The following is a 26,343-nucleotide window of genomic DNA, read 5'->3' on the forward strand; positions in this document are numbered from 1 at the left end:
GCCAAAGAATGCTCAAAGTACTGCACTGCTGCTGCTGCTACTGCTGCTAAGTCGCGTCAGTCACAGACAGCAGCCCACCAGGCTCCTCCGTCCCTGGGATTCTCCAGGCAAGAATACTGAGTGGGTTGTCATTTCCTTCTCCAGTGCATGAAAGTGAAAAGTGAAAGTGAAGTTGCTCAGTCGCATCTGACTCTTTGGGACCCCAGGGACTGTAGCCTACCAGGCACCTCCGTCCATGGGATATTCCAGGCAAGGGTACTGGAGTGGAATGCCATTGCCTTCTCCCATCCACAAGCTAAGGATGCTCAAGCTACCAGAAGTTAGGAGAGGGCCACAGAACAGGTTTTCCCTCAGAGCTGTCAGAAGGAACCAACCTTGATTAAGGATTTCTAGACTCCCCATATGTGAGACAGTAAACTTCTGTTGTTTAAGCCACTCAGTTTATGGAACTTTGTCATGGAAGCCCAAGGCAACTCCTACATATGCCAAAGTAAAAACTGTGGCTTTTCCACAGGGAGAAGGAAGTCACTGGAGGGTTTTTTGTGGGAGTTCACATGGCCATTCTCCAATTTAGAAGACAGTTTCATAGTCATATGTGTACATATGGATCAGAGCAGGAAACACTAGAGGGAGGACTCAAATTTTATGATAAATGGTGGGGGAACCTATCTAATTTGGACTCAATCCAAGGACACTTTCAGATTCACATGCAGACAGGCTTTAAATGGGGGACACTCAGATGAATTATGGCAGGCTAGATATTTCAGTTAAGGTAATTAATTAAAAATTTATAATTGATTTCAATATCTTTACTTTTGTTCTCCCCATCTCAGGGTTTGAACATTCTCTTTTAAGTGTACATTGTATTGCTTCTTCTTTTTTTTTTTTTGGCCATGTAGTGCAGCATGTTGGGAATCTTAGTTCCCCAAGCAGGGATCAAACACACATCCCCTGCATTGGCAGCTCGGAGTCTTAATTGCACTCATCTCACATACTAGTAAAGTAATGCTCAAAATTCTCCAAGCCAGGCTTCAGCAATACGTGAACCGTCAACTTTCAGATGTTCAAGCTGGTTTTAGAAAAGGCAGAGGAACCAGAGATCAAATTGTCAACATCTGCTGGATCATCGAAAAAGCAAGAGAGTTCCAGAAAAACATCTATTTCTGCTTTACTGACTATGCCAAAACCTTTGACTGTGGATCACAATAAACTGGAAAATTCTGAAAGAGATGGGAATACCTGACCAGCTGACCTGCCTCTTGAGAAACCTATATGCAGGTCAGGAAGCAACAGTTAGAACTGGACATGGAACAGACTGGTTCCAAATAGGAAAAGAAGTATGTCAAGGGCTACAGTTTAGAGGGTCGCAAAGAGTCGGCCACCACTGAGCGACTAAAAACAACAACAAAAGATCCCTAGCTGGGCGGGGTTTGCACTCGCGTCGGAGGGCGGAGCCCCAAGAGAGGCAGCCGTAACGCTCTCCCCTTTTCGTTCACTGTGGAGCACACCACCTCTCCGGAACCTGAGCGTCTGCTTTTGCGGTTCCGGTCGGAATTACAAAGCGGCGCACGCCGACATGGCTGCGCTCTTAGTGAGAGGTGTTCGGGACATGCTGAAGCGTGCGGACTTCGCGACGGTCCCGCGGAGACAACGACATAAAAAGAAATGGGTAAGGTCCAGAGACAGCAGCCTTTTACCGCCGCCCCTCGGGAAGCTTCTCCAGCCCTGTACATCTCGCACCCTCAGTTAGTTCGCTACTCCAGCGCCTCTGGAACGCTTTGGGTCACCTTTCCCCCACCCCTCAGGCGGCGTGACTAGGTGCCTCCTTCTCACCTCTGTAGTCTTCGCCTCTCTCTGCCTTTTTATTTCGTCACAAGTCTTCGGCTGCCCCTCTAGTTAGGTCTGCGAACTCCAGACTCCGCCCCTCTAAGTTACGTCATCACCTCCGCCCTCATTCTTTCAGCTCTGTCACGCCTCTTGTTTCCCGGCACTTGGTTACCTTCCCCTGGACCCCCACTAACCTTCCCCCTTCCCTTCCTCCCTTTCCCCCTCCCTCCCCTTTTTTCCGACCCTCCCTCCCCTGCCCCCACTGGCCCCCCCCCCCCATGACCTCTTATCTTCCTTTCCTCCTAGACCTTCCTGCCCCGCCGTCCTCTCCGCTCGGAAAGTGACGTAGCGACTTACCCTTCCCTCCCGGGTCTCTGCTGCCCTTCGGGAGAGGATTCAACCCCATTCCTCACCCTAGAGCTGCCTCTGGCTCCCAGGAAAGGTTATAGCGACCACCCTCCAGACCTTTCCCCCAAACCAGGCAAAAGGTTCAGCGACTTCTCCCACCTTATGGGCTCTCCCTACTTGTCCAGAGCCCCTTTCTCTGGCCTCACTTGTAGCCCTGAAATTTCTTCCCTAACCGACCAGTCCTCCTCCCTACCCCGACCGATTCTTTGCCCGCCGCCACCGCCCTCCTCCCCAATCCCGCAGGCTCTTCTGCGCCCAGGGGGATGTTGTTTTGAACCCGCTTCTCCACACCTAGGAAAGCCCTCTTGCCGGGAGCCTATCCTGTCGGGTTCGTCCCCTCCAAGTCCTTGTGTTGAGCGGTTCCGCTTTGTGGGGTCACCCCCTGCCCGTCCGCGGAGCCCACATTGCAGCTGGATCAGTCCTCCGAGAACACCACGTCCCTGTCCCCGAGGCCCTTACATAGACCAGCACAGTTACCTCTGTTACTATGGTGGATACCCTCCAGCCCTGGTAACCAACCCGGTGACCTCCCTTCCCCTTACTCATGTGCCTTTGGAAACTGGCCCCGTGATTTCACCGCCTCTTACTCATAAGTCCCTGGGAACTGGGCTTGTAATTTCACCTCCCCTTGTCCATCGGCACATGGAAACTAGACCTATAATTTCTCCACCTCCTCAGAGGGTTTTGGATACTGGGCCCATGACCTCTACTCTGCTCTCTTCCTGGTCCTCAGGGAGAAGTTACAATGGTCCTCTTCTTTCCTCAGCATCTTCCCCACCCACTGACAACTTTTACCGTGGCCATGTTAAGCGTCCAGACTCTCATGAACCTAAACCACAGCTTGACCCAACTTTTGGGAAAAATTACTGTGGCTCCCCACTTTCCTCTCAACCAGGCACATCTAGTTGTCCCAGCTCACCTCAGGAGGGCTCTTATCACTATTCCCATCTTCCCCCAGAGGCCCACATACCTGCCCCTGGGAACCCTTACTATGCCATCCACCCTGGGAGTACTGGCAACCCCCAGTTACAGGATTCCAGGAAGTCTTGCTTTGAGTCTGTTTATTCCTGGGAGACTGGTGGGAGCTCTTATCTCCGAATAACCCCAGGTGCTATGATTTCTGGTCCCTCCTGTCCCCAGGAACCACCTCTTCCCCTGTCCTCCCACTGTCCTTGTTCAGCCTTCTTCCCTTCACCTCCAGGCAACCAGTTTATGAATCCACCCCAGTCACCCCGCTGCAGAAGCTGTAAGGAATCCCCTCTCCCTGCGCCCGTTTGTCCCCAAGCAAAGTCTCCCAAATCCTTAGAGGTAAAACAACCACATTGTCCCCACAGATGTCACTCCCTGGTCACCCAGCACACTCCTGACCAGCCCAGCGCCCCCAAGCCCAGCTCCTCTCCTCCACCTCCCTCCCGCCCTTCTGGCGTCTCTGGTCCTTCTTCTGTGGTGACAACCATCACAACTTGCTCCAATTCCTGCCCCAAAGAACTTCCCCAAGAGACTACTGCACCTGCTGTGGTTCCGAGAACCCTCAAAACAGTTATCCCTGCTTCCCTTCCCCTTCGCCTTCCTTGTGATCCTATCTTACCCAGTAGTTATGCTCAGACCGGCCCCCGAGGACCCCTCATAGGACCCCCCTGTAGTACCCATGTATATTCCATGGTTCCCCCCACCCCCGATCCTGGCCTGCTCTCTGGTCCCCTCAATCAATGCACAAGTCCCCTTCAGTGTCAGAACCAGCCTGTGGTGCCCCCTGGTGTCGTCTATAGCACTCCCCGGGGCCCACTCTTACCTCATCGCCAGCCTGTGGTGCCTCCTTGTTCTACCCACATCTATTCTTTTATCCCTTTGAGAACACCCTTTGACCCCCAAAATTTACCCATTGCCCCCAGAGCCCGGGGTCACCTTGATGCTATGCCATGTGGCCTCCACGTCTACTCCATGGCTTCTCGAGACTCCCACAAGGAGTCCTCCCAGATTCCCTACAGCTGTCCTGTGCCTTCAACCAAGAGTTCCAGCTGTAGCACTAATGCCAGCTGTAGTTCAATTTTGGTAATTAATGAGTGCCAGAGTAGTGACAGCAAGAACACCCACCAAAGTGCAAGTGGGAGCCAGAGTGAGAGTGTCCATGGCCCTACAACTTGGACTCAAAGAAAGACTTTCCATCTTAGCAGAAGTCAGAGTGGGAGCAATAGTACCCAAGAAAGCACAAATAAAAACCAGAGAGATTCTCCTCCACCTCTTGAAGATCAGGGCCAGAGTGAAAGTACCAAATCTAGCAGAAGTCAGGGCCCGATCAAGAGTGCCCTTCGTAACAGAAGTCGGAGCCAAAGCAAGAGTCCTCACCATAGCAGAAGGCAGGGCCAGAGCAGGAGCCGGAGCAAGAGTCCCCGCAAGAGTCCCCACCGTAGCAGAGGTCACGGTCACAGCAAGAGCCCCCACCGTAACAAGAAATGAGGGCCGAGAAGGAGTTCCAAGCAATCCGAAAATCTAAGCCAACACAAAATTCATAGACTGTAACAGGGCTAACAGCCATAATAAGCATTGCAGCTGTGGCATCCAGGGCCAACTTGTGGACTCCTCAGCTGAGATCTTTTTTCTCTTTTGACTTATTTCCGTGCTCCTCAAGCCTGACCCACGCCCCTCTCTGCCACCCCCATAGCAATCATTCTGTAAGTCCCCACCTTGATTCACACTTCAAGGCTTCTGTGAGCTCTTCTCATCCCACCTTCCTGGAATCTGGGAACTTGCCCCAAATGACCCTCAGCCCTCTGATACTGAGCATTGTGGTGTCAGTCACTGCATGACCTTTAGGTAAGTTACCCCCACCTCTCTACCAAATGTAGAAGGCTGATATTTTTTGTATCCCACTGCGCTGTCTCTTGTGCTCATCTAAACTAGGAGATGTGAAAGTGCTTTAGAAAATGGAAGGACTGTTCAGAAAGAAAAAAATGTCTTCCATCTTTAAATCTGTTCTTTGCCCAGGGCCTCTATAGTTGCTACCGACCTTCTATAGACTCTGCTCAAGAGTCCTCTCCTAGGTCTTAAGGAATGCCCTCATTTTTGGTGAGCCCCACATGCTATTGTGAGAGCTAGAGTTTCACAACACTGAGTAAGAAAGGCCAGTTTCCCACTACTTTTCTCTCACACACTTTTTCTCTGGCAGGCAGAGGCACGATGCAAAGGCAGGAGTGGGCACTAGCTGGATCCATGTTTGCCCCAGCACTCTAAGGTGGTGGTGGGCTCAGGCAGCAAGGGGATAGTGAGGCCTGGAAGACTTATAGGCCTGTTCTCTTTCTTCCAGGCTTCCACAGAGCCCAAATTTCCTGCTACTCGACTGGCTCTGCAGAATTTTGACATGACCTACAGTGTGCAATTTGGAGATCTCTGGCCATCAATCCGGGTCAGTCTCCTCTCAGAGCAGAAGTATGGTGCACTGGTCAATAACTTTGCTGCCGGGGATCATGTGAGTGCTGAGCTGGAGCAGCTGAAGGCCAGGGACTTTGTGAATGAAGCTGTCTTCCACAGGGAATCAGAGCCTGAGAATAGCCAAACTGCTGCTCCATCCCCTGCGTCCTGGGCTTGCAGTCCAAATCTTCGTTGTTTTGCTTTCACCAGAGGGGATGTCAGCCGCTTCCCTCCTGCCAGGTAGGATCTGGAGCGTGGCTGGGGCTGTGCTGAGTGTCTGCCAGAAGTATACAGGAAGAGATGCAGCTCTTGTCCTGTTTAATGGGAATCCTAATATTGCTAATATTTACTAAGTGCTTATACATGTTGGGCCTTACCTCCTTTTGTTCCGTCAACAGTCCTCTGAGGTGGGTAATATTACTGTTTTTCTTCCATCTTTGAGGAAACTGAGGTGCAGAGAAGTTAAGGTACTTATTTCTGTAGGTCCTTTAGGTAGTAAGTGGTATAGCTAGTATTTAGACCCAGGCAGTCTGACCCCAGTACCTGCACTTTGAGCCTGCGCTGTGCTACTGCCTAAGAAAGGAAAAAAACCCACACTTCTTATATAAGCACTACACCCTCTCTCTTATTTTGCCCCCATCAAAGAGAGTAGGACAGGTAACCTCATGATACCAAAAAAGTGGGCCTTGTCTAGGAAATAGGGCTTGCTTAGGAACACAAAGTTAGTACTAGACTGGGGAAACAAAAGGAGACCTTCCAGACATCTTATCCAATGCTCAGATGTATATGGATTTGAATGAAAAAAGATTCTGTAATAAAATGCTAAATTGTGTTTTAGAAATTGAGAAAAGGAGAGCTCAGTGGTAGTTGTAGGATATGGGAGTTGATCTTTGAAGGATTGTTTCTTTCATTCAGCAAATATTGTCTACCAAATGCCAGGCACTCTGAAGTGCACAAGTCCCCTGGAACTTGCAGTGTAGTGAGGGAGATAACTGTTGACTATTTACGGTTGTGATAAGTGCTACAGAAGAAAAGTACAAGATGCCATGAAGTCTTATAGTTAGAAGATCTAGTGCTGAGGAAGTGAAATTTAAGCTAAGACCTGAAAATTAATAGGAATTAAAACTAGTGGCATGGGGTTGGGGATGGGAGTGTGAGGCTACAGAAGAAGTCTGTGCTGTACTTAGTCGATCAGTCACGTCCGGCTCTTCGTGACCCCATTGACTGTAGGTTGCCACGTTTCTCTGTCCATGGGGAGTCTCCAGGCAATAATACTGGAGTGGGATCTTGCCAACCCAGGATCAAAGCCAGGTCTCCCGCCTTGCAGGCAGGTTTTTTACCATCTGAACCAAATAGGGAAGGTTTTACAGGCCATATGGGATTATGGACTTTTTCTCTAAAAGGAAGAGGGAGCCATGAAAGGGTTTTTTGTTTGTTTGTTTTGTTGTCGTTTTTATTTGGCATCTGGGATCTTAGTTCCCTGACCAGAGATTGAACTCGTGCCCCCTGCAGTGGAAGTACAGAGTCTTAACCACTGGCCACCAGGGAAGTCCCAGCCATAAAGGTTTTAAGCTGGAGAATGACGTGATCAGCTTTGAATTTTAAAGATATCATTCTGGCTGCTGTGTGGAAAATAGGTTGGAGAGAGGCAAGGCTAGAAATGGATTGTAAATTAGGAGTCTTTGCAGTAGTCTTAGCGGCTGGTTTGAAGAAAGGCTGTATGTTTAAGAGAAGTAAGAGATGAGGCTGGAAAAGTACATGGGACGCCATGTATGGGAATCTTGAATTCCAGGAGCTTGCAGGCTAGGGAAAGGAGAGTTTCCTGGTGGTTGCTTATAAATAACTAGAATACCAGGGCTGGGTAGCTTCATACCATGTGCCTTTTAGTATATATTGCTGTAAATGGCCAATATGTGTTCTAGAGAACCACTGAAGAGGGGTTCAGAACAGAGGAAAGGAATAACATAGAGTGATTATAAGCGTGGGCTTTGGAGTTAAGAAAATCTAGGTTTGAGTCCTGTCTTCACCACTTATTGATATTACATATACGGGGCTAAACTAGTGGTCCGATGGTTAAGGCTCCAGGCTTTCATTGCAGGGGCCGCCATGTTGATCCCTGGATCCCTGGTTGGAGAAGTTTCTCATGCCACAAAGTATGACCGAAAAAAAAAAAAAAAAGACAGGTGGCATTGGATACCTGAGCCTTGGTTTCCTTATCAGGAAGGTAACTTGGAAAGTAATGATAGTAATAGCTGACAGTATAGTTCACTATGTGCCAGATACTATTTTAAGCATTTGACTTCTGTTAATTCATTTCATCCTCACACTAATCCTATCTGGTACATACTCATTACAGATGAGGAAACTGAGGTACAGAGAAGTTGACTGATTTGCTAAAGGTCATACAATTGATGAGCAGGTGGGCTGGATTTGAGATCCAGGAAGTCTGGCTCTAGAATCTGAGTTCTGCTGCCTCATAGGGTTGTAGTAAGAATTAAATCAAATGATGCATATTAAAAACCAAGTATAGTCCCTGCAATATAACACTCATACATAGTATCTGTTACTGTTGATGTTATTGCCATCAAAGGTGTGTTTCAGGAAGATCGTTTTAGTCACAGTGAGGAGGGCATAGATTGGAGCAGGGTTAGAGGCCGATTTGGAGGCCCTGGCTTTAGGCAAATCCATGGAGTAAGACCTTAAGTTGCCTGAGGACACCCTGAGAGTAGGGGGAAAGCAGATCTCTGTATTTGAATCTTTTCCTTCTTGTCTTGATGGATTCCCTGTAAATCAAGGGGATCTTAACCTCTGGGAAGTTCAAAAATGTATTCATGGAGTCCAGGAACCTCCTGAAATTGAAAAGTTGTTTTACTTTCTTTTTAAAATTTTAATTGCAGGATATTTGCTTTACAGTGTTGTGTTGGTTGCTGCCATACAACAATGTGAATCAGCCATAAGTATACTGTGCTTTTTTTTTGAAAAGAGATATTGTAACTTTTAACCGATTCTCAAAACTATGAACCCCACCCCCCGCAAAAAAAAAAGGTTGAGTAATGCTTCTTAAAGAAAGGAACTTGAAAAAAATAAATTAATAAAAGGAAGGAACTTGGTAAGAATGGGTTTTTGTGAGCCAGTACAGCTATGATAGCAATTGTTTATTTTTCTCTGATTTGTCTTTCTCCTTTGTCAGCTACAAGGCACACAGTTTCACAAACAATTCAAGTGTGAAAGGATGGTAACTCTTGTAGCTGATCCTCAGTAGTACTGTGTCTTGTGTCTTATCCCATCTTTCTTCCACAGCCTTCCTGTCAGGACAGCAAGGACCAAGTTTTCTGTCTCCTTGAGACTGTCCCCAAAGGCTGTCCATGCTGAGCTGTGTCTCAGGCTGAATGACTGCCCTGCAGTTGCCCATATGACAGCTGCAAGTGAGGAGTCCTTCTGTGACTATCATGTTGTTGGCATCACCCTCTGCCCTAATGATTGCTGCCTCTATCTGTGTGTCATTAGCTCTCACTTGGACTCTCCTAACAGCCTTCTCAGTGGTGTCTCTGTTTCTAATTTGTTCTTTCTAGCCTACCTAGCTTTCTAAAACTCTCACTAGCTGATCATGTGATTTTCTTTACAAATTTTTGGTAACTGCCTACAGGTTATAGTCCAAACTTAATATCTGTTACAACCTTGACCTCCATCTGCTTTGCAACTTCAACCTGGTCCTATCACTTCATGGCAAGTAGATGGGGAAACAGTGGAAACAGTGATGGAATTTATTTTCTTGGGCTCCAAAATCACTGCAGATGGTGATTGCAGCCATGATGTTAAAAGACGCTTACTCCTTGGAAGGAAAGGTATGACCAACCTAGATAGCGTATTCAAAAGCAGAGACATTACTTTCCCAACAAAGGTACATCTAGTCAAGGCTATGGTTTTTCCAGTGGTCATGTATGAATTTGAGAGTTGGACCATAAAGAAGGCTGAGGGCCAAAGAATTGATGCTTTTGAACTGTGGTGTTGGAGAAGACTCTTGAGAGTCCCTTGGACTGCAAGGAGATCCAACCAGTCCATCCTAAAGGAGATCAGTCCAGGGTGTTCATTGGAAGGACTGATGCTAAAGCTGAAACTCCAGTACTTTGGCCACCTCATGTGAAGAGTTGACTCACTAGAAAAGACTCTGATGCTGGGAGGGATTGGGGGCAGGAGGAAAAGGGGACAGAGAATGAGATGGCTGGATGGCATCACCGACTCAATGGACGTGAGTTTGAGTGAACTCCAGGAGTTGGTGATGGACAGGGAGGCCTGGCGTGCTGTGATTCATGGGGTCGCAAAGAGTTGGACACGACTGAGCGATTGAACTGAACTGAACTGAACTTCAATCTCATGTACCTTGTATTTCTCAGTTCAGTTTAGTCACTCAGTCGTGTCCGACTCTTTGAGACCCCATGAACTGCAGCACATCAGGCCTCCCTGTCCATCACCAACTCCCAGAGTTTACCCAAATTTATGTCCATTGAGTCGGTGATGCTATCTAACCATCTCATCCTCTGTCGTCCCCTTCTCCTCCTGCCCTCAATCTTTCCCAGCATCAGGGTCTTTTCCAATGAGTCAGCTCTTTGCATCAGGTGGCCAAAATACTGCAGTTTCAGCTTCAACATCAGTCCTTCCAATGAACACCCAGGACTGATCTCCTTTAGGATGGACTGGTTGGATCTCCTTGTATTTCTGACACACCAGATTTCTCACCGTGTCTGAAAGAAGCTATGAGTTTGGTTCTGTGCCTTTGGTTTTTTTGTTTTCTTCTGCTCAGAATGCGCCTCTTCCCCACCCTACTCTCTTTTTTAACCTAATGAAAGTCCATTCCTTTGTCCAAACCTAAGTCAGATAATTTTAACTCTGACAGTCAGAATGGATGGCATCCTTTTCTGAACCCAGAAAGAACTTGATATCTCAATATGTAACCTAATAAAACTGAGTTCCTACCACACGCCATTCACTGTTTCAGGTGTTGGAGATGTTATAATGAACAAAGCAAGACAAAGTCTCTACCTTCACTCTAATAGGGAGAGAGAGAAGGAGAAAAATACACACACAGACACACATACCCTTATACTTACAAAGTGAATAATACTTTAAAGATAGATGGGAGTAGGGGGCTGCCGTTTTCAGATAGAGTGGTCAGGGCATACCAGTGCCTCTTTGGTGAGGTAACTTTCACGGAGGACCTGAAAGAAGTGAGGAAGCAAATGAGGTATATTTGGAGGAAGTACGCTGCATGCAGAAAGCAGAACAACTACAAAACAGGGGTATGCGTGGCTTAATTAAGGGATAGCAAGATGAGTAGTGGGGCTGGAATCGGGTGAGTCGATTTCTGTTTTAAAAGGCTGCTCTGGCTGCTCTGTGGATGAATGAGTGAGTGCGTGCATAACTGAGGGTGGGTCAGAGAAATGAGTTTTTTTGGACTTGAGGCCTTGACTTCCGGTGGGTCTCCTGACTTGGCCTTTCACTTTAAGGTGGTCTCTTCTCTTCTAGGCTTGGCAGCCTGGGTCTCATGGACTACTACCTGATGGATGCCGCGTCCTTGTTGCCTGTCCTGGCCCTTGGCCTGCAGCCTGGGGACACCGTGCTAGACCTGTGTGCAGCCCCTGGGGGAAAGACATTAGCATTGCTTCAGACTGGCTGTTGCCGTAAGTCAGAGGGCTGTGTCTTGAGCAGGGAGGGCTCCCTCCCCCCTCCCTCCCCCTCCCTCCCCCTCCCTCCCCCTCCCTCCCCCTCCCTCCCCCTCCCTCCCCCAGTCAGGGGCTCACTGAAGATGCTGAGCTCTTTGGTCCAGGTCGGGTAGGGTAGTACTTGCTAAGCTGGTGTGTTTGTTCTGTTTGAAGTGACTTCCTCTCTTTCTCTGTCAGATGGCCAAGGAAGACTGCCAAGCAGAGCAAGGTCTTTCAAAGCAGATTAAAGCAAAGCCCTGATTAGTCTACCACATGACACTTTTCACCCCTCTGCATCTTTTCCCTTTGTCTCTAAGTTCCATTTTCTTAGCCTGACAGCTAAAATGATAAGATCTGGCCACAGCAGTCCTTTAGAGCTTTAATATGTCATTCTTCCCCAGGCTTTATGTGCCTTAGCCATATCCTGCTACTCTTTGTTGCCTCAATCAGGCTCTACCTTTGCTCATGTTACAGATTCTCTCTAGAATACCCCCATCCTATCACCTTCTTAGCTCTCAAGCCTTAGCTCAAGTGTGCCACCTCCTGGAAGTCTTCTCTCATGATCTCTGCTGGCCAGCTGCGAAGTGTGTCCTCTGTCTCCTGCGCTCTCACACCCTGGGCATCACCCTTGAAACAGTTAGTACATTAGCCTCGCAACAGAGGATAATGGGTATACATGTTCTTTCTCCCCAAGATAAGGAGTTCCTTGAGGACAGGCCTAAGACTTACTCAGTAGTATAGCTCAGCCTGGGCCTTGTTCATTGTAAATGTTCATTTCAGCCATCCATTTGCTGACATCCTGCCTTAATATAAACAGTATTTTTATCTTGAGAAAGATTCACAAGGAGGCTGTGATTTTTATTCATTCATTCATTCATTCTTGGCTGTGCCGGGTCTTTGTTGCTATGCATGGACTTTTTACAGCTGTGGCAGTTGGGGTCTACTCTCTAGCTGCTGTGCTCAAGATTTTCATTGCCGTGACTTTTCTGGTCACAGAGCATAGGCTCTCGGGTTCATGGGCTCAGTAGTTGTGGAACCGGGGCATAGTTGCCCCGCGGCATGTGGAATCTTCACCCCATGACCCCTGCCTTGGCAGGCAGATTCTTAACCACTGGACCACCAGGGAAGCCAGAAGGGAGGGGATGGCTGTGACACTGATCCTGGAGCTCAGCCAGGCTTCTCTTGCCATAGCCTTTTTTATTGGACCTGGATCCTTCTTTTCCAGTTCTTATCAGCCAACTTGTACAGTTTGAATTAGGTTCCAGCCTCAAGGTAGGCTCTACAGGTGATTCAGAGAGGTACTACATTTGATTTCCACATTCCGGAAGTCCAGAGGGAATGAAGAAATGTTGATAATGGCTTAATGGGTCCAATCACCCTAGGCTGGGCTATGCTGATCTGACTGTGAGTACTGTGAAAATTCATCAGAAACGGGAATGGATAAGGTGGAGTTTCTTGGATGAGAAGGAACTGGAACTCAGAAGAGGAAGAAGGGCCAAAGAAGTAATTGAGAGTTGCTTTTCTAAAGGAGTTAGAGGTAGGCCCAGAACTGGAACCCAGATCTTTTCTTCTCAATTGATATCCTGCTGCAAATTCCTCTTGAGCAGAGAATCCAATTTTTGCTTCTTTGAGTGCCCTCAAAAATTAGGACATATTTCTTTGTGGGGAGACTAAAGTGGTTCACTCACTAGATAAAAGTATGTACTCTCTAGTTCTTCACCGCATTACCCACTGCTCTCTTTCATTCCTTGACTCCGAGGCCAGGTATCAATTGCCGTTTATCATTAAGCTCACAGTAATATTTTTCTTAGAGCCAAGAGTGAAGTGAAATATTTCTCAAACTTGTGTCTATCACAAAAGGGAAAGTGAAAGCTAGATGGTGAATCATGCGGGTTTAGGCTTGATTGTATACAATAGAAAACTCAACTAATGACTTAAAGAAGAAATGTTTATTCTTCTCTTAGGTAAGAGAGCTGAAATATAGGCAGTCCAGGACTGGCACGGAGGCTCCACAGTCATCAGGGTTTCATCAGGGTTTCTTCTTTTGCAACCTATTTTATTGCTGTCTTCCATCCTCAGGATTGCCTCAAGTCTGGTCAAAAGGAGCACATCTCCTGATTGTATCAGCTTCTTTTTATCTATTTATTTTTAATTTTTAAAATTTATTTTTGACTATCCTGGGTCTTTGTTGCTTTGTGGGTTTCCTCTCATTGCCACAAGCAGGGGGCTACTCTCTAGTTGTGGTGCACAGGCTTCTTACTGCCATGGCTTCTCTTGTTGAGCACGGGCTCTGGGGTGAATGGGCTTCGGTAATTGTGGCACATGGGCTTAGTTGCCCCTCAGCATGTGGAATCTTCTCAGATGAGGGATCAAACCCGTATCCCCTGCATTGGCAGGTAGAATCCTAACTAGTGGACCACCAGGAAAGTCCCTGTATCAGCTTCTGTTTTTTATATGTAATTTTTATTTATTTTGGGCTGTGCTGGGTCTTTGTTGCTGCATGGGCTTTTCTCTAGTTGCAGCGAGCAGGGGCTCCTCTCCAGGTGTGGTAGGCAGGCTGCTCATTGCGGTGGCTTTTCCTGTTGCACAGCACGGGCTCTAGGGCACACAAGCTTCAGTAGTTGCGGCTTCTGGACTCTAGAGCATAGGTTCAGTAGTTGTGGAGCTGGAGCTTAGCTTTTCCACGGCATGTGGGATCTTCCTGGACCAGGGATTAAACCCATGTCTCCTGCATGGCAGGTAGATTCTTTACCACTGAGCCACAAGGGAAGCCCTGTATCAGCTTCTTTTAAACATCTTCCCAGAAGTCCCACACAGTAATTCTACCTACAACTCACTGATCAGAACTTAGTCTTATAGTTTTACTTAGTTGTAAAAGGAGGCTGGGAAATGTAGTCTTTTGGGGAATATTGCTCCCCTCTCTCTCAAATAAAATTGGAGTTCTGTTACTAAGGAACTGTTGTTGAGTTGCTCAGTCATGTCTGACTCTTTTTTTCCTCATGGACTGTAGCCCTTCAGGCTCCTCTGTCCATGGGATTTTCGAGGCCATAATACTGAAGTAGGTTGCCATTTCTTCAAGGGATCTTCCTGACCCAGGGATTGAACCCATGTCTTTACGTGTCCTGCATTGCAGGTGGATTCTTTACAGCTGAGCCACTGGGGAAGCCCATACTAAGGAATAAGAGTAGAATTTAAATTGGGGGTAAATAATATGTAGTATCTACCAAAGATGAAATGCATATTCAAGAAAGGTGAGAGAGGGCATATTTTTTAAAGAAAGAAATGTTTTAACCTAGTCTGCTTTGTTTATTTATATAACCTTTCTGGACTAAGTTGGTGTTTGCCTTTGCAGCCTCCACTTCAGAGTGTCTAGTACTGTGCTTTGCATATAATAAGTGTTTCTCCTCCACTTGCCCCTGCCTGGGGGGTCTGCGTTGATTGGCTATGCCTGAGAATTTGTCTGACTCTCCATCAGCACCATTGCTGGTGGGGTGCTTTGTTGTGCAATGGCCTCTGAAGTTTCTTTATTCCTGCAGGCATAAGATGTTCCTATTACCCAGAATGTCTATAGATGCAGTGCAGTTCCTGTCAAGAGTCCAGTGGCGTTTTTTAACAAAAGTAGAAAAAACAATCCTAAAATTTATACTCCCACAGGCAATCTCGCTGCCAATGATCTCTCCACGTCACGAACGAGCAGGCTACAGAGGGTCCTTCACAGCTATGTGCCTCAAGATGTCAGGGATAAGAATCGAGTTCGAGTCACATCATGGGATGGCAGGAAGTGGGGAGAATTGGAGGGGGACACCTATGACCGGGTGAGTGATTCCTGACCTGGGACATCCAGCTAGCCAAAACTGGCATTCCCTCCTAGTGCTAGGCCCTGAGCGGGTAGGATCTAGCCATACGTATTTGAAGATGTAGGGCTGGCCAACTCTCTCCTTGGGTGATGTGGTGAAAACAGCCATCTGCAGAACTGTCAGTTCAGCTTAGAAGACTGCCTACTATCTTGATTAGAGGGAACAAAAAGAGTTTGAACCTGTCTGGCTGGAAAAAAATTAATTAGGCTTATTTTATTTCACTACTCACTTGGCTGCACAGTAACCCTCATTAAAGTAAGTATATTAAGCTCATTTTATTTAGTTTTGAGTATTTATACAGTACATGATGTAAAATGCAGAAGGCTGAATATGGTATCTGGAGAAAAGTGTGTTTCCTCCTTAATCCTGTCTCACAGCTGTCTATTTCCTCTCCCTACATATTGTCTATATTTTCTTCTGTATTCCCTTAAAATATTTTTTGTGTATATACAAATATAAATGTGTATATAAAAAGTAATAGGAATGGTAGTGTATTATGCTTATTATTCTGAGCTTTGTATTTTTTTTTTTAGTTAATAATATGCCCTGAAGTCAAACTTTTGGTTTTGTTTTTGGAGTATGATTGCTGGATAACAATTCATATGTACTTAGGATATTGACAGAGGTTACTGAGTTACTCCCTGTGAAGGCTAAATCAGTTTCACTTCTACTGGTAATGAATAAGGGCACTATTTCCTCATATCCTGCCGCCATTGGAGTTGTCCAACTTTTTGGTTTTTGCCAAACTGAAGCATCTAATTACATTTTTGTTATGAATGAAGAGGAAAGTCATTTTACATCTTTAAGTTATTTATATTTTCTTTTATTTATTTTTCAAATTCTTATTTTTATTAGAGTATAGTTGCTTTACAGTGTGTGTTAGTTTCTGCTTTATAGCATGGTAAATCAGTTACATGTATCCCCTCTTTTTTTAGATTTCCTTCCTATTTAAGTCACCACATACCATTAGAGTTTCATGTGCTCTACAGTAGTTCTTATTAGTTATCTTTTATACACAGTAGTATATATATGTCAATCCCAGTCTCCCAGTTTATCCCGCCGCCCCTTCCCTCCTGGGCCTCCCTGATAGTCAGTTGGTAAAGAATCTGCCTGCAATGCAGGAGACCCCAGTTCGTTTCCTGGGTCAGGAAGATCTGCTGGAGAAAGAATAGGCTACCCACTTCAGTATTCTTGGGCTCCCCTTGTGGTTCAGCTGGTAAAGAATCCACCTGCGATGTGGGAGACCTCAGTTCAATTCTTGGGTTGGGAAGATCTCCTGGAGAAGGGAAAGGCTACGCACTCCAGTATTCTAGCCTAGAGAATTCCATGGACTGTATAGTCCATGGGGTTGCAAAGAGTCAGACATGACTTTCACTTTCCCTTCCTTCCTTGGTATCCAAAAGTTTATTCTCTGCACCTGTGTCTCTGCTTTGCAGGTAAGTTCATCCATATCATTTTTCTTAATTCCGCATGTAAGTGATATTTTATTTGTTTTTGTCTTTCTGACTTCACTGTCTATATGGCAGTCTCTAGGTCTATCCATGCCTCTGCGAATGGCACAATTTCATTCCTTTTTATGGCTGAATAATGTTCCATTGTATGAATATATGTGGGAAGATTCCCCTGGAGGAGGGCATGGCAACCCACTCTAGTATTCTTGTGGGCTTCCCAGGTGGCTCAGTAGTAAAGAATCTGCCACTGCAGGAGAGGAGGGTTTGATCCCTGGATAGGGAAGATCCCCTGGAGAAGGAAATGGCAATCCACTCTAGTAGTCTTGTCTGGGAAATCCCATGGACAGAGGAGCCTGACAGGCTACAGTCCATGGGGTTGCAAGAGAGTCTGACATGACTTAGCAATTAAACAACAATAATAGTATATATGTATAACATCTTTATCTGTTCCTTTGTTGATAGACATTTAGGTTGCTTCAGTGTCTTGCCTATTATAAATAGTGCTAAATGAATATTGGGATGCATGTATGTTTTGAATCATGGTTTTCTCTGGTTATATGCCCAGGAATGGGATTGCTGGGTCGTATGGTGGTTCTGCTTCCCAGGTTGCTCAGTGGTAAAGAATCTGCCTGCCAGTGTCGGAGATACAGGAGAGGTGGGTTCAATCCCTGGGTTGAGAAATTCCCCTGAAGAAGGAAATGGCAACTCACTCCAGTATTCTTGCCTGGAAAATCTCATGGATAGAGGGGCCTGGCGGGCTACAGTCCATGGGGTCACAAAGAGTCGGATGCAACTGAGCGACTGAGTACACACACACACACGCACAGAGTAGTTCTGCTTTTAGTCTTTTGAGGAACCTCCATGCTGTTCTCCATAGTGGCTGCACTGATTTACATTCCTACCAGCAGTGGAGAGTTCCCGGTATTTTCTAATCGGCACATTCTAAAAATATTTATTTAAAATGTATACTTCTAAAAATATAAAATATATGTAGCTATTGCCTCTGTGTTGCCATCTGACACATTTTTCTCTTCTGTTCAGTTCTTACCACCTTGCCTCAGCCACTCTAAGACATGGAAAGAAAGACCAAGGCTTATAGAATCTTGGATAGCTTGAGAGACCTGCTTCCATCTGTGTAGGAATCCCCTATTCAGCCTTTTTGGCATACAGGCAGCAGAGTAGAGGGAGCATGACCTCTGCTGTTGACCTAACTTGTTTTTGTATCACAGAGGTGCCACTTATTGACTTTGAGACAGCTGCTTGATCTTGGTGAACTTCAGCCTCTTTGTTTGTAAAATAGAAAAAGATTATTATGAGGATTAATAATGAGCATATCCAGGGAAAGTGCTCAGTACATCAACTGGCCATGACGATTAGACAGGTAGTCGCCATCATCATTCACTTTCACTTTTCACTTTCATACATTGGAGAAGGAAATGGCAACCCACTCCAGTGTTCTTGCTTGAAGAATCCCAGGGACGGGGGAGCCTGGTGGGCTGCTGTCTATGGGGTCGCACAGAGTCGGACACGACTGAAGTGACTTAGCAGTAGCAGCCATCATCATTATTCAGTCTGTGTTTGCATACTTTCGGTGACAGGGGCTCACTCAGGTTTTGTGGTTGAACACCTCTGCTCTTAGAAAAATTCTTTCTCTTACTGAATTAAAATCTCCAGATTTTATGGTATATGGCTGAGTTCAAGAATTCTAGAGTCAGACTGCTTGGTTTGGAATCCTGGCTCTATCACTTACCAGCCAGAGAAGTTAACCTTTCAGTTTAAACTTCAGTTTCTTCCTCTGTAAAGTAAGGATAATATTAATGCCTATCCCATAGGTGAAGATTAAATAGATTGCATGTAGAATGCTCCTGGCATATAGAAAGCATTTAATAACATTGTCATCATCACAGTCCCTTTTATTTTTATTATTTCCATTCATTGATTATAGCTATGCCTTCTGTAACAATGTGCTGCCTCCCATTTCATGTGAAAGTGCTTCAGATTTTTGAAAACAGCTTTAATGTCCTGAAGATGTCTTTATTTGTTGAACAAATAGTTGTGTACCACATACTGTGTTAGGCAAGTGTTAAGCACTTAAGATTCAAAGAAGAATACTATCTCAGGACTCCATACACTCTTGATAATTTCATTTCTCCCCCAGCTCTACCTGGCCATCAGCTGGAGTGCCAGAGCTCTGCATTTTCATGGCAAGATACCCACCCGTCTCCCCACTTAACAGCTTCCCTTTTATATATGTCGCAGTTATACCTTTTCCAATCTCTTTATATTTAGCCTTGTTAAATAACTACCCTTTAGATATGTCTGTCATACACTCCCTAGAATTGGGTTTTGCTTTTTGAACCAATCTGAAAATTTTTCTCTTTTAAAATGATTAATGTCCCTGATATATTTGGTTTTGGCTCTGTCAAAGTATTTACTGTGTTTGTTTTACTTACTGTTTCTTTCACTGTGTAATCTGTCAAATTTTTTTTTATTTAGTAAGGTTTATATTTTAATTGTGCATTAGATAATTTTAATCCTACATTAGATAATTTTAATCCTCCCAACGGGCATATGAAAAAATGCTCAACATTGCTGGTTTTTAGAAAATGCAAATCAAAACGACAGTGTGAATTCACACTGGTCAGAATGGCCATTATCAAAAAGTATACAAATAATTGAGACTTTCCTGGTGGTCCAGTGGTTAAGACTCCATGCTGCTAATGCACAGAGTGCAGATTTGATCCCTGGTCAGGGAACTAAGATCCCACATGCTGTATGGCATGGCCAAAAAGATTAAAAAAAAAAAATTGTCTACAAATAAAAAATGCTGGAGAGGTTCTGGAGAAGAGAACCTTCTTACACTGTTGGTGGGAATATAAATTGGTGCAGCCGTTATAGAAAATAGTATGGAGGTTCCTTAAAAAACTAAAAGTAGAGTTGCCATGGGATCCAACTCTCCCGCTCCTGGACATATGTCCAGACAGAACTATAACTAGCAGCATTGTTTACAGGAGCCAAGACTTGGAAGCAACCTAAATGTCTATTGACAGAAGAGTGGATAAAGAAGATGTGATACATATATTAAATGGAATATGCCTCAGCCATAAAAAAGAATGAAATAGTGCCATTTGCAGCAACATGGATGAATCTAGAGATTATCATACTAAGTGAAGTAACTCAGACAGGGAAGGACAAATCGCTTACAAGTGGAATCTTAAAAAAAAAAAGAAGATACAAATGAACTTATTTATAAGACGGAAACATTCACAGGAATAGAAAATGAAGTGATGGTTACCAAAGGAGAAAGAGGGATGGGATAAATTAGGAGTTTTGGATTAGTGTATGCAAACTACTGTATGTGAAATAGATAAACAAGGTCCTGGGAGTTCCCTGGTTGCCTAGTGGTTAGAATTCTGGGCTTTCACTGCTGTGGCCTGGGTTGAATCCCTGGTTAGGGAACTGAGTGCCCACAAGCCACACAGCACTGCCAAAAGAAAAAAGGAACAAGGTCCTACTTTAAAGCACAGGGAACTATATTCAATATCTTATACTATAATAGAAAAGAATCTGAAAAATAATATATATATGTTTGTTTGTTTGTTTACTGAACCTCTTTGCTGTATACCAGAGACTAACACAACGTTATAGATCAACTATACTTCAAATAGAAAAAAAAAAAGAAGCCATCAGCTTCAGCTCTGGAATGCCTCCTTGGATTTGTACTCCTGGTTTTTCTTTGGCTTTTACGGATTTCTCTACTTTTCTTTGAGCTATGCATTTAAAAATATTGACTATTTAAAAATATATATTTTATCTATCCTTTTTAGGTATTTTGTATTACAAGGGTTTCAGGAAACAGGGTATTGTCATGTGGTTTCTAAACATCCCAGTGACCCTTCTCTGAGCTTTCCTATCCCTTCTCTGAGTGTTCCTATTTAATTAACGTCTCTTTTTCTGAACACTAGTCCCATCACATTCCTTGAGATATGACCTGACCAGAGTACAAGGTAATCATTTATCTTACTCTGTGTGTGCTGTATCAATTCATGTACCCAAAGAATGCATCAGAATATTGAACCTTGGGTCATTACTAATTTACATGAAATTTCTGCTTAACTGAAAATTTACACATCTTTTCCATAGATGATTTTTACTTTTTTGAAATGCAAATATAGGACTGGTGTTTTGGGGGAAGTGGGGGGCTCTTTTTGTTTTGTTTTGCTGCCCATCACAGAGTAGGCTTTTAATAAATAAATGCATGACTTTGTTTATTTTTGGCTGTGCTGTGTCACTTGTAGGGTCTTGCTTTCTTGACCAGGGATTGAACCCAGGTCCTGAGCAGAGAAAGTGAGGAGTCCTAACCACTGGACCGCTGGGGAATTCCCCCATAAGTGAATGGCTTTGCATCTCTCACTTTAAAACCTTTCCATATTGAATATGACATTGTTTTAGAATAAGATAATTTTGAATCCTGATCCTGTTACTCAGTGTATTAGCTACCCTTTGGGCATTATATCATCTGTAAGTTGGATGTTTTTATTCAAATAGCTAGGGACAGAGTTAAGGACAGAGCTCTGAAACACCGGAGACTTCTTTTTAGGTTGATATCAATTATTTAATTACAGTTATTTATATGTTGGTTTTGGTTTTTTGGCCAGCCATGAGTATACCTAGATGTACTATTTTCCCAGTCTTTATTTCACAGTTGTCCACCAGGTTAAAGTGAGAAGCTTTGTCAAATCCTCTGCAGTTGGGGGATGGGCCAAGGGACCACTCTGCTGAATCCTCCAGGTCAAGGGACTGAAATAGCCCTGACCTAGGGAAGAGGAGCCTGTAAGGAGCTCTAATACTTGACCTTTTACACTCCTGGGCAGGTGCTAGTGGATGTGCCCTGCACCACAGACCGCCACTCCCTTCATGAGGAGGAAAACAACATCTTTCAGCGTTCCAGGAAGAAGGAGCGGCAGATGTTACCTATGTTGCAGGTGCAGCTTCTTGCGTGAGTAACAGATTAACAAAAACTCAGAACTTTGGGAAAGAGTGATCTGGGAGTCTGGGGTGCTAGAAGCTATTGCCAAGACCATCACCCGTAGAAGGGTTTTCTGTTTGGGAATCTGCCTGAAGGAGACAAACTTCACAGGATGGTCTTCCTCTGGGACATAAAAACTCTATGTGGTAGAAATACATAGCAGGACGGACTGCATAGATTGACTTTTACCTCCAGGCTAACCCCTAACTGCATGTCAATGATTAACACAGTTTTGAAATATATACTGAGGTCAAGGCTCTGTACAGCTGGGATAAGAACTCGGTTCATAGCCAGTATCAGAGTTTGGTCTATAACTGGAGTCAAAGATCAGGTGACTGTTTTCAAGACAGCTTCTGGAGGAGAGCCCATGGAGTAAGGTTAGGTTGCTCTCTGCTTTGAGAACAGCTTTTCAGATGATGTCATTGTGGAAGGCATGCAGAGGCTAACACAGTCACCCATCCCGCAGCTGGCTCCCCCATCCTTCCAGCTTATTCGGTTGCCCTTCTGCTTCTGGGAAGCTCATTAGTCACTGCCACTCTCTCTCTCTCTCTCTCTCACTTTTTACAGGGCTGGACTCCTTGCCACCAAACCAGGAGGCCACGTTGTCTATTCTACCTGCTCACTTTCACATTTACAGAATGAGTATGTGGTGCAAGGCGCCATCGAGCTCCTGGACAATCAATACAACATCAAGGTTCATGTGGAAGACTTGACTCACTTCCGAAAGCTTTTCATGAACACGTTTTCTTTCTTCCCATCCTGCCAGGTTGGGGAGCTGGTAATCCCAAACCTCATGGCCAATTTTGGGCCTATGTACTTTTGCAAAATGTGTAGAATGACATAGCATCGCCCTGCTCCTGAAGTCCTGGTGTAGGAAGACTGGGTGTACTCTTGTGGAGACCAGTGGTAAATCTCCATCCCATTCAAGTCTTTCTATAGATGGTTTTCAGCAGTAGGAAGTAGGAGTTTTTCTGTCCTGCTGTCCAATTGTGGAGCATCAGCAGGTTTCTAACTCACTTATTACAACCCACTTCCAATCCCCGCGCCCCATCTTTGAGCCTGTGCTAAAGGTTCCTGCCCCATTAGGGGTTTAGGAGGAGGAACCAGTATGCTGTAAACTTGGGAAGAAGTGTTTAGCCAATAAAATTGTTGAAGCTCCATCGAGCTGGGGCTGAAGTTGGGGGGATCTCATATCCGTCCAAGTTTTGTTAGTTCCTCTTGTACCAGGTGCTGCTACTGAGCACTAGCTCTCAGGTACCCAGAGTCCAGGACCTCAGCCTGGTTACAGGCCTCTGGTTACAGAACCCTTCTCACACTTGAGTTTTGCATGAAAAGTCTTGAGCAGTTGAAGTACCTACACCAGCCTGCCAAGTTTCTCCATATGGCCCATGATCTGATTTCAGGAACGAGTAACTGAAAATGTTAAGCCAGTGCATTATAATCTGCTTACTTAACATCAAGAAAGCTCTCCAGAGCCGAATAATTCAGGCATCCTCCTACTATCAACAGCACTGTTGCCCAAATGTGGCTGGGAAGCTGCTTCTGCCACAGGCTGTGATACTCTGCTGTGTGTTTCTGCCCTTGTTCACTCCTCTAGTAAGTATGTGATGCAAGGCGCCATCGAGCTCGGTGGCCAGGGAACTGCTGGGGATGTAGTGTTCGGGACTGTGGGAGAAAATGAGGCCTCTTCATTCTTCAGAATGGCACCTCTCTGAGCACCTAGGAATTGCCTAATGTCTTATTCAGTTGTTTTTTTTTCTCTTGTTCCTGGTCCATGACTGAGCTCTGGTGCTAGTTCTCTGGCTAACCCCTAAATCCCTCAGAGCTCTTCTCCCAGCATCACAGGCTCTCATCTTACACAGTGTGTTTGGAGCAATATTACATCATGTAATGCCTGACTGTTAGTTGTGTTGTTTTTGTAACTTTAGCACAAAAAAGGCAGTTCTTTAAAGGTAGGGATATTAAAAATTGCTTATGGTCACTTGCAGATACTACTTTTTTTATTAAACTTTTTTTCTGAAAAACTGATTCTTGCATGGAAGAGGATTCTTCCTACTTTCCTTAACCCTTCTCTTCCTCTTTCTGTGTCTCCTTTTGTTCTTTAAGCCTTTCCTGCTAATCCTTGTTTGGGTATTAGAGGTGTCAGCTGAGAAGGATTTTAGATGAGGTTAAGCCTTCTCCTTTTTTGGAATTTGCATCATAACCAAGGGCCCTGAAAGATCTTTCAGACTCAAAATCAAGTAAAGCTAGAAAGATGGAGCTCCAGGGAGTAGGACTCTAATTAGCTTCCATGTGTGCTGTTTGGTTCCTGCCTGCTGTTTACTCAACATTCAGTACTTGCTGAGGCTTGGAGGCCTTAGGTGCCTGGGTTTCTTCCCTTGGCCTCCTGGGTAGCCAGCCTGGTGCTAATTAAATGCTAAGCAGTGATAATTCAAGGGACTAGTGTCTCTTGCACTTGGGGTCGAAGTCTATTTGGGGACAGAGAGACACAGATAAGGAAAGCAGAGATCTGCTTTGGAAAATAGTTTGATTATCTCCTGTAATTGAACGTTTACTACAACTCACTTATTCCAATACTAGGGATAAATCCAAGAGAAACTCTTACATGGACATCAGGAGATACATAGAAGAATGTTTTTGTAGCAGCCCTGGTCACAAAAGCAAACCCAGATACGCAAGAGCAAGAGAGTGGACAAAAACTGGAATGTTCACACGGGAATATTATACCAGTTTCAAAACAAGTAAACTACGGTGACCCATAACAATATGAATGATTCTTAGCAATAAGATATTAAATGTTTAGTCCCAAAGATTAAATGTAGCATGATACTTAAAATTTTTTTTCTTTTTTGTTATTATTTACACACAGTATAGTTTATCAGTACTAAATATACCATTTAAAGGTATTTGATAATTCCTTTTAATAGTATAACCATCGTCACCATAAAAATATAGAAAATAATTCCATCTCCTAGAATGTTTTCTTGTGCTCCTTTGCACTTAATTCCTTTCCCTAATCCCTGGTTCCAGGTAATCACTGATCTGCTTTTTGTCACTATAGTTTTGCCTATTCTAGAATTTCACATTATGGAAGAGAGTTGATTTACAGCTGGATTGGAAAAGCTCTTTCTATCTATCTGGATGTCTGGTTTTTCACTGTTGGCCCAGATAAAGGCATTGGTATTTCTTTTGTGCTATTTAAATTTGAAATTCCCCTGGTGACTTCCAGGGTTATTTTATTTACTGACTGTTTACAACTGGTGTAACTGGTTACATACATGTGACTTGACTACATGACCAGAACTTGACTACAAAACCCTGCTAGGAACTTCTGATTTGAGCTCTCTCGCAGCTGAGATTCCTCACATAGAGCATGGTGATTCAATCCAAATACAGAGTACTTTGTTTCACAGCCTTGCTAATACTTGGTATTTTAAGTTTTAAATGTCACATCCTGTCCCAATGCAATATGACTTTGCCATTTCCTTCACTAAGACACAGTCTGTTTCCTCACCCCTTTAATCTGGGCTAACTGTATGATTTGCTTTGACCAGTTAAGTTTGGTGGAATGAATGCTGTGTGAGTTCTAAGTTTAGGCCTCAAGAGGCCTTGCAGCTTTCACTGTTCAGTTCAGTTGCTCAGTTGTGTCTGACTCTTCGCAACCCCATGAATCACAGCACGCCAGGCCTCCCTGTCCATCACCAACTCCTGGAGTTCACTCAGACTTAGTCCATCGAGTCAGTGATGACATCCAGCCATCTCATCCTCTGTCGTCCCCTTCTCCTCCTGCCCTCAATCGCCCCCCAGCATCAGAGTCTTTTCCAATGAGTCAACTCTTCGCATGAGGTGGCCAAGGTATGGGAGTTTCAGCTTTAGCATCATTCCTTCCAAAGAAATCCCAGGGCTGATCTCCTTCGGAATGGACTGGTTGGATCTCCTTGCAGTCCAAGGCACTCTCTAGAGTCTTCTCCAACACCACAGTTCAAAAGCATCAATTCTTCGGCGCTCAGCCTTCTTCACAGTCCAACTCTCACATCCATACATGACCACAGGAAAAACCATAGCCTTGACTAGATGGACCTTAGTTACCTTGGCTCTTTTCTACTGCTATGTGAAGAAGCCCAGGCTAGCAGCGGGAGACATGTGATGGACACCAAGCTAAGACCTAACCTCAGCTAATTGGTTAAATAACCCAAACTGCATAAGTGACCCCAGTCAAGACCAGTAGAACTTAGTGATGATTCTAAGCATGGTTGATTTTAAACCACTGAGTTTGGGGATGATTTGTTACACAGCAACAAAGATTGACACATGGAAAACCCAAATCTGTCATTTACTTATCTGCTTATAATACTTTGTTCTTTCTGCATTGCCTGCAGGGTCAAGTTCAAACTCTGCCCTGGCCCCTGGTTGTTGATTGTGTTTCATCTCCCTGCCCGCCAGTGCACCCTTCTCTCACAAGTCATTTGTGTATCCCAAGTGTAACCTATCCCCTGTGACCTCTGTGTCATGATATATTGTCTTTTCTGTCTAAATGCCCTTTTCTCTGTTCTTGCTAGCCCACATTTCCATCTCCTCCAGGAAGCCTTCTCTGATTCCTTTAAAGCAGACTGAGTTGTTCTTTTTCTGGCTTCCCCTGCCCTCTGTATATGTTATGAATATAA

At 44.7% G+C, this 26,343-nt stretch overlaps 1 protein-coding gene across 2 annotated transcripts; it reads left to right on the plus strand.

The window, feature by feature from the left end:
* NSUN4 (NOP2/Sun RNA methyltransferase family member 4) lies at positions 1,397-24,515 on the plus strand. Of its 2 annotated transcripts, none has more exons than XM_018043739.1 (6): positions 1,397-1,669; positions 5,540-5,883; positions 11,167-11,321; positions 14,997-15,157; positions 21,525-21,635; positions 22,247-22,440. In XM_018043739.1, the coding sequence occupies exons 1-6, from the start codon at positions 1,577-1,579 to the stop codon at positions 22,319-22,321; spliced, it is 939 nt and encodes a 312-aa protein (XP_017899228.1). In that variant the 5' UTR covers positions 1,397-1,576; the 3' UTR covers positions 22,322-22,440. The 2 variants fall into 2 exon arrangements, with proteins under 2 accessions (XP_017899228.1, XP_005678564.1); XM_005678507.3 differs by having other exon boundaries at positions 1,404-1,669; positions 21,525-21,649; positions 22,247-24,515.

The sequence above is a fragment of the Capra hircus genome, chromosome 3, assembly GCF_001704415.2.
Source record: "Capra hircus breed San Clemente chromosome 3, ASM170441v1, whole genome shotgun sequence".
Taxonomy (NCBI): domain Eukaryota; kingdom Metazoa; phylum Chordata; class Mammalia; order Artiodactyla; family Bovidae; genus Capra; species Capra hircus.

Bases quoted from the DNA above. Each gene is read 5' to 3' on its own strand.
- NSUN4 (XM_005678507.3), top strand. From the start codon at position 1,577: ATGGCTGCGCTCTTAGTGAGAGGTGTTCGGGACATGCTGAAGCGTGCG. The intron at 5,884-11,166 runs GTAGGATCTGGA...CTTCTCTTCTAG, and splicing joins AGCCGCTTCCCTCCTGCCAG to GCTTGGCAGCCTGGGTCTCA. The intron at 21,650-22,246 runs GTGAGTAACAGA...CACTTTTTACAG, and splicing joins TTGCAGGTGCAGCTTCTTGC to GGCTGGACTCCTTGCCACCA.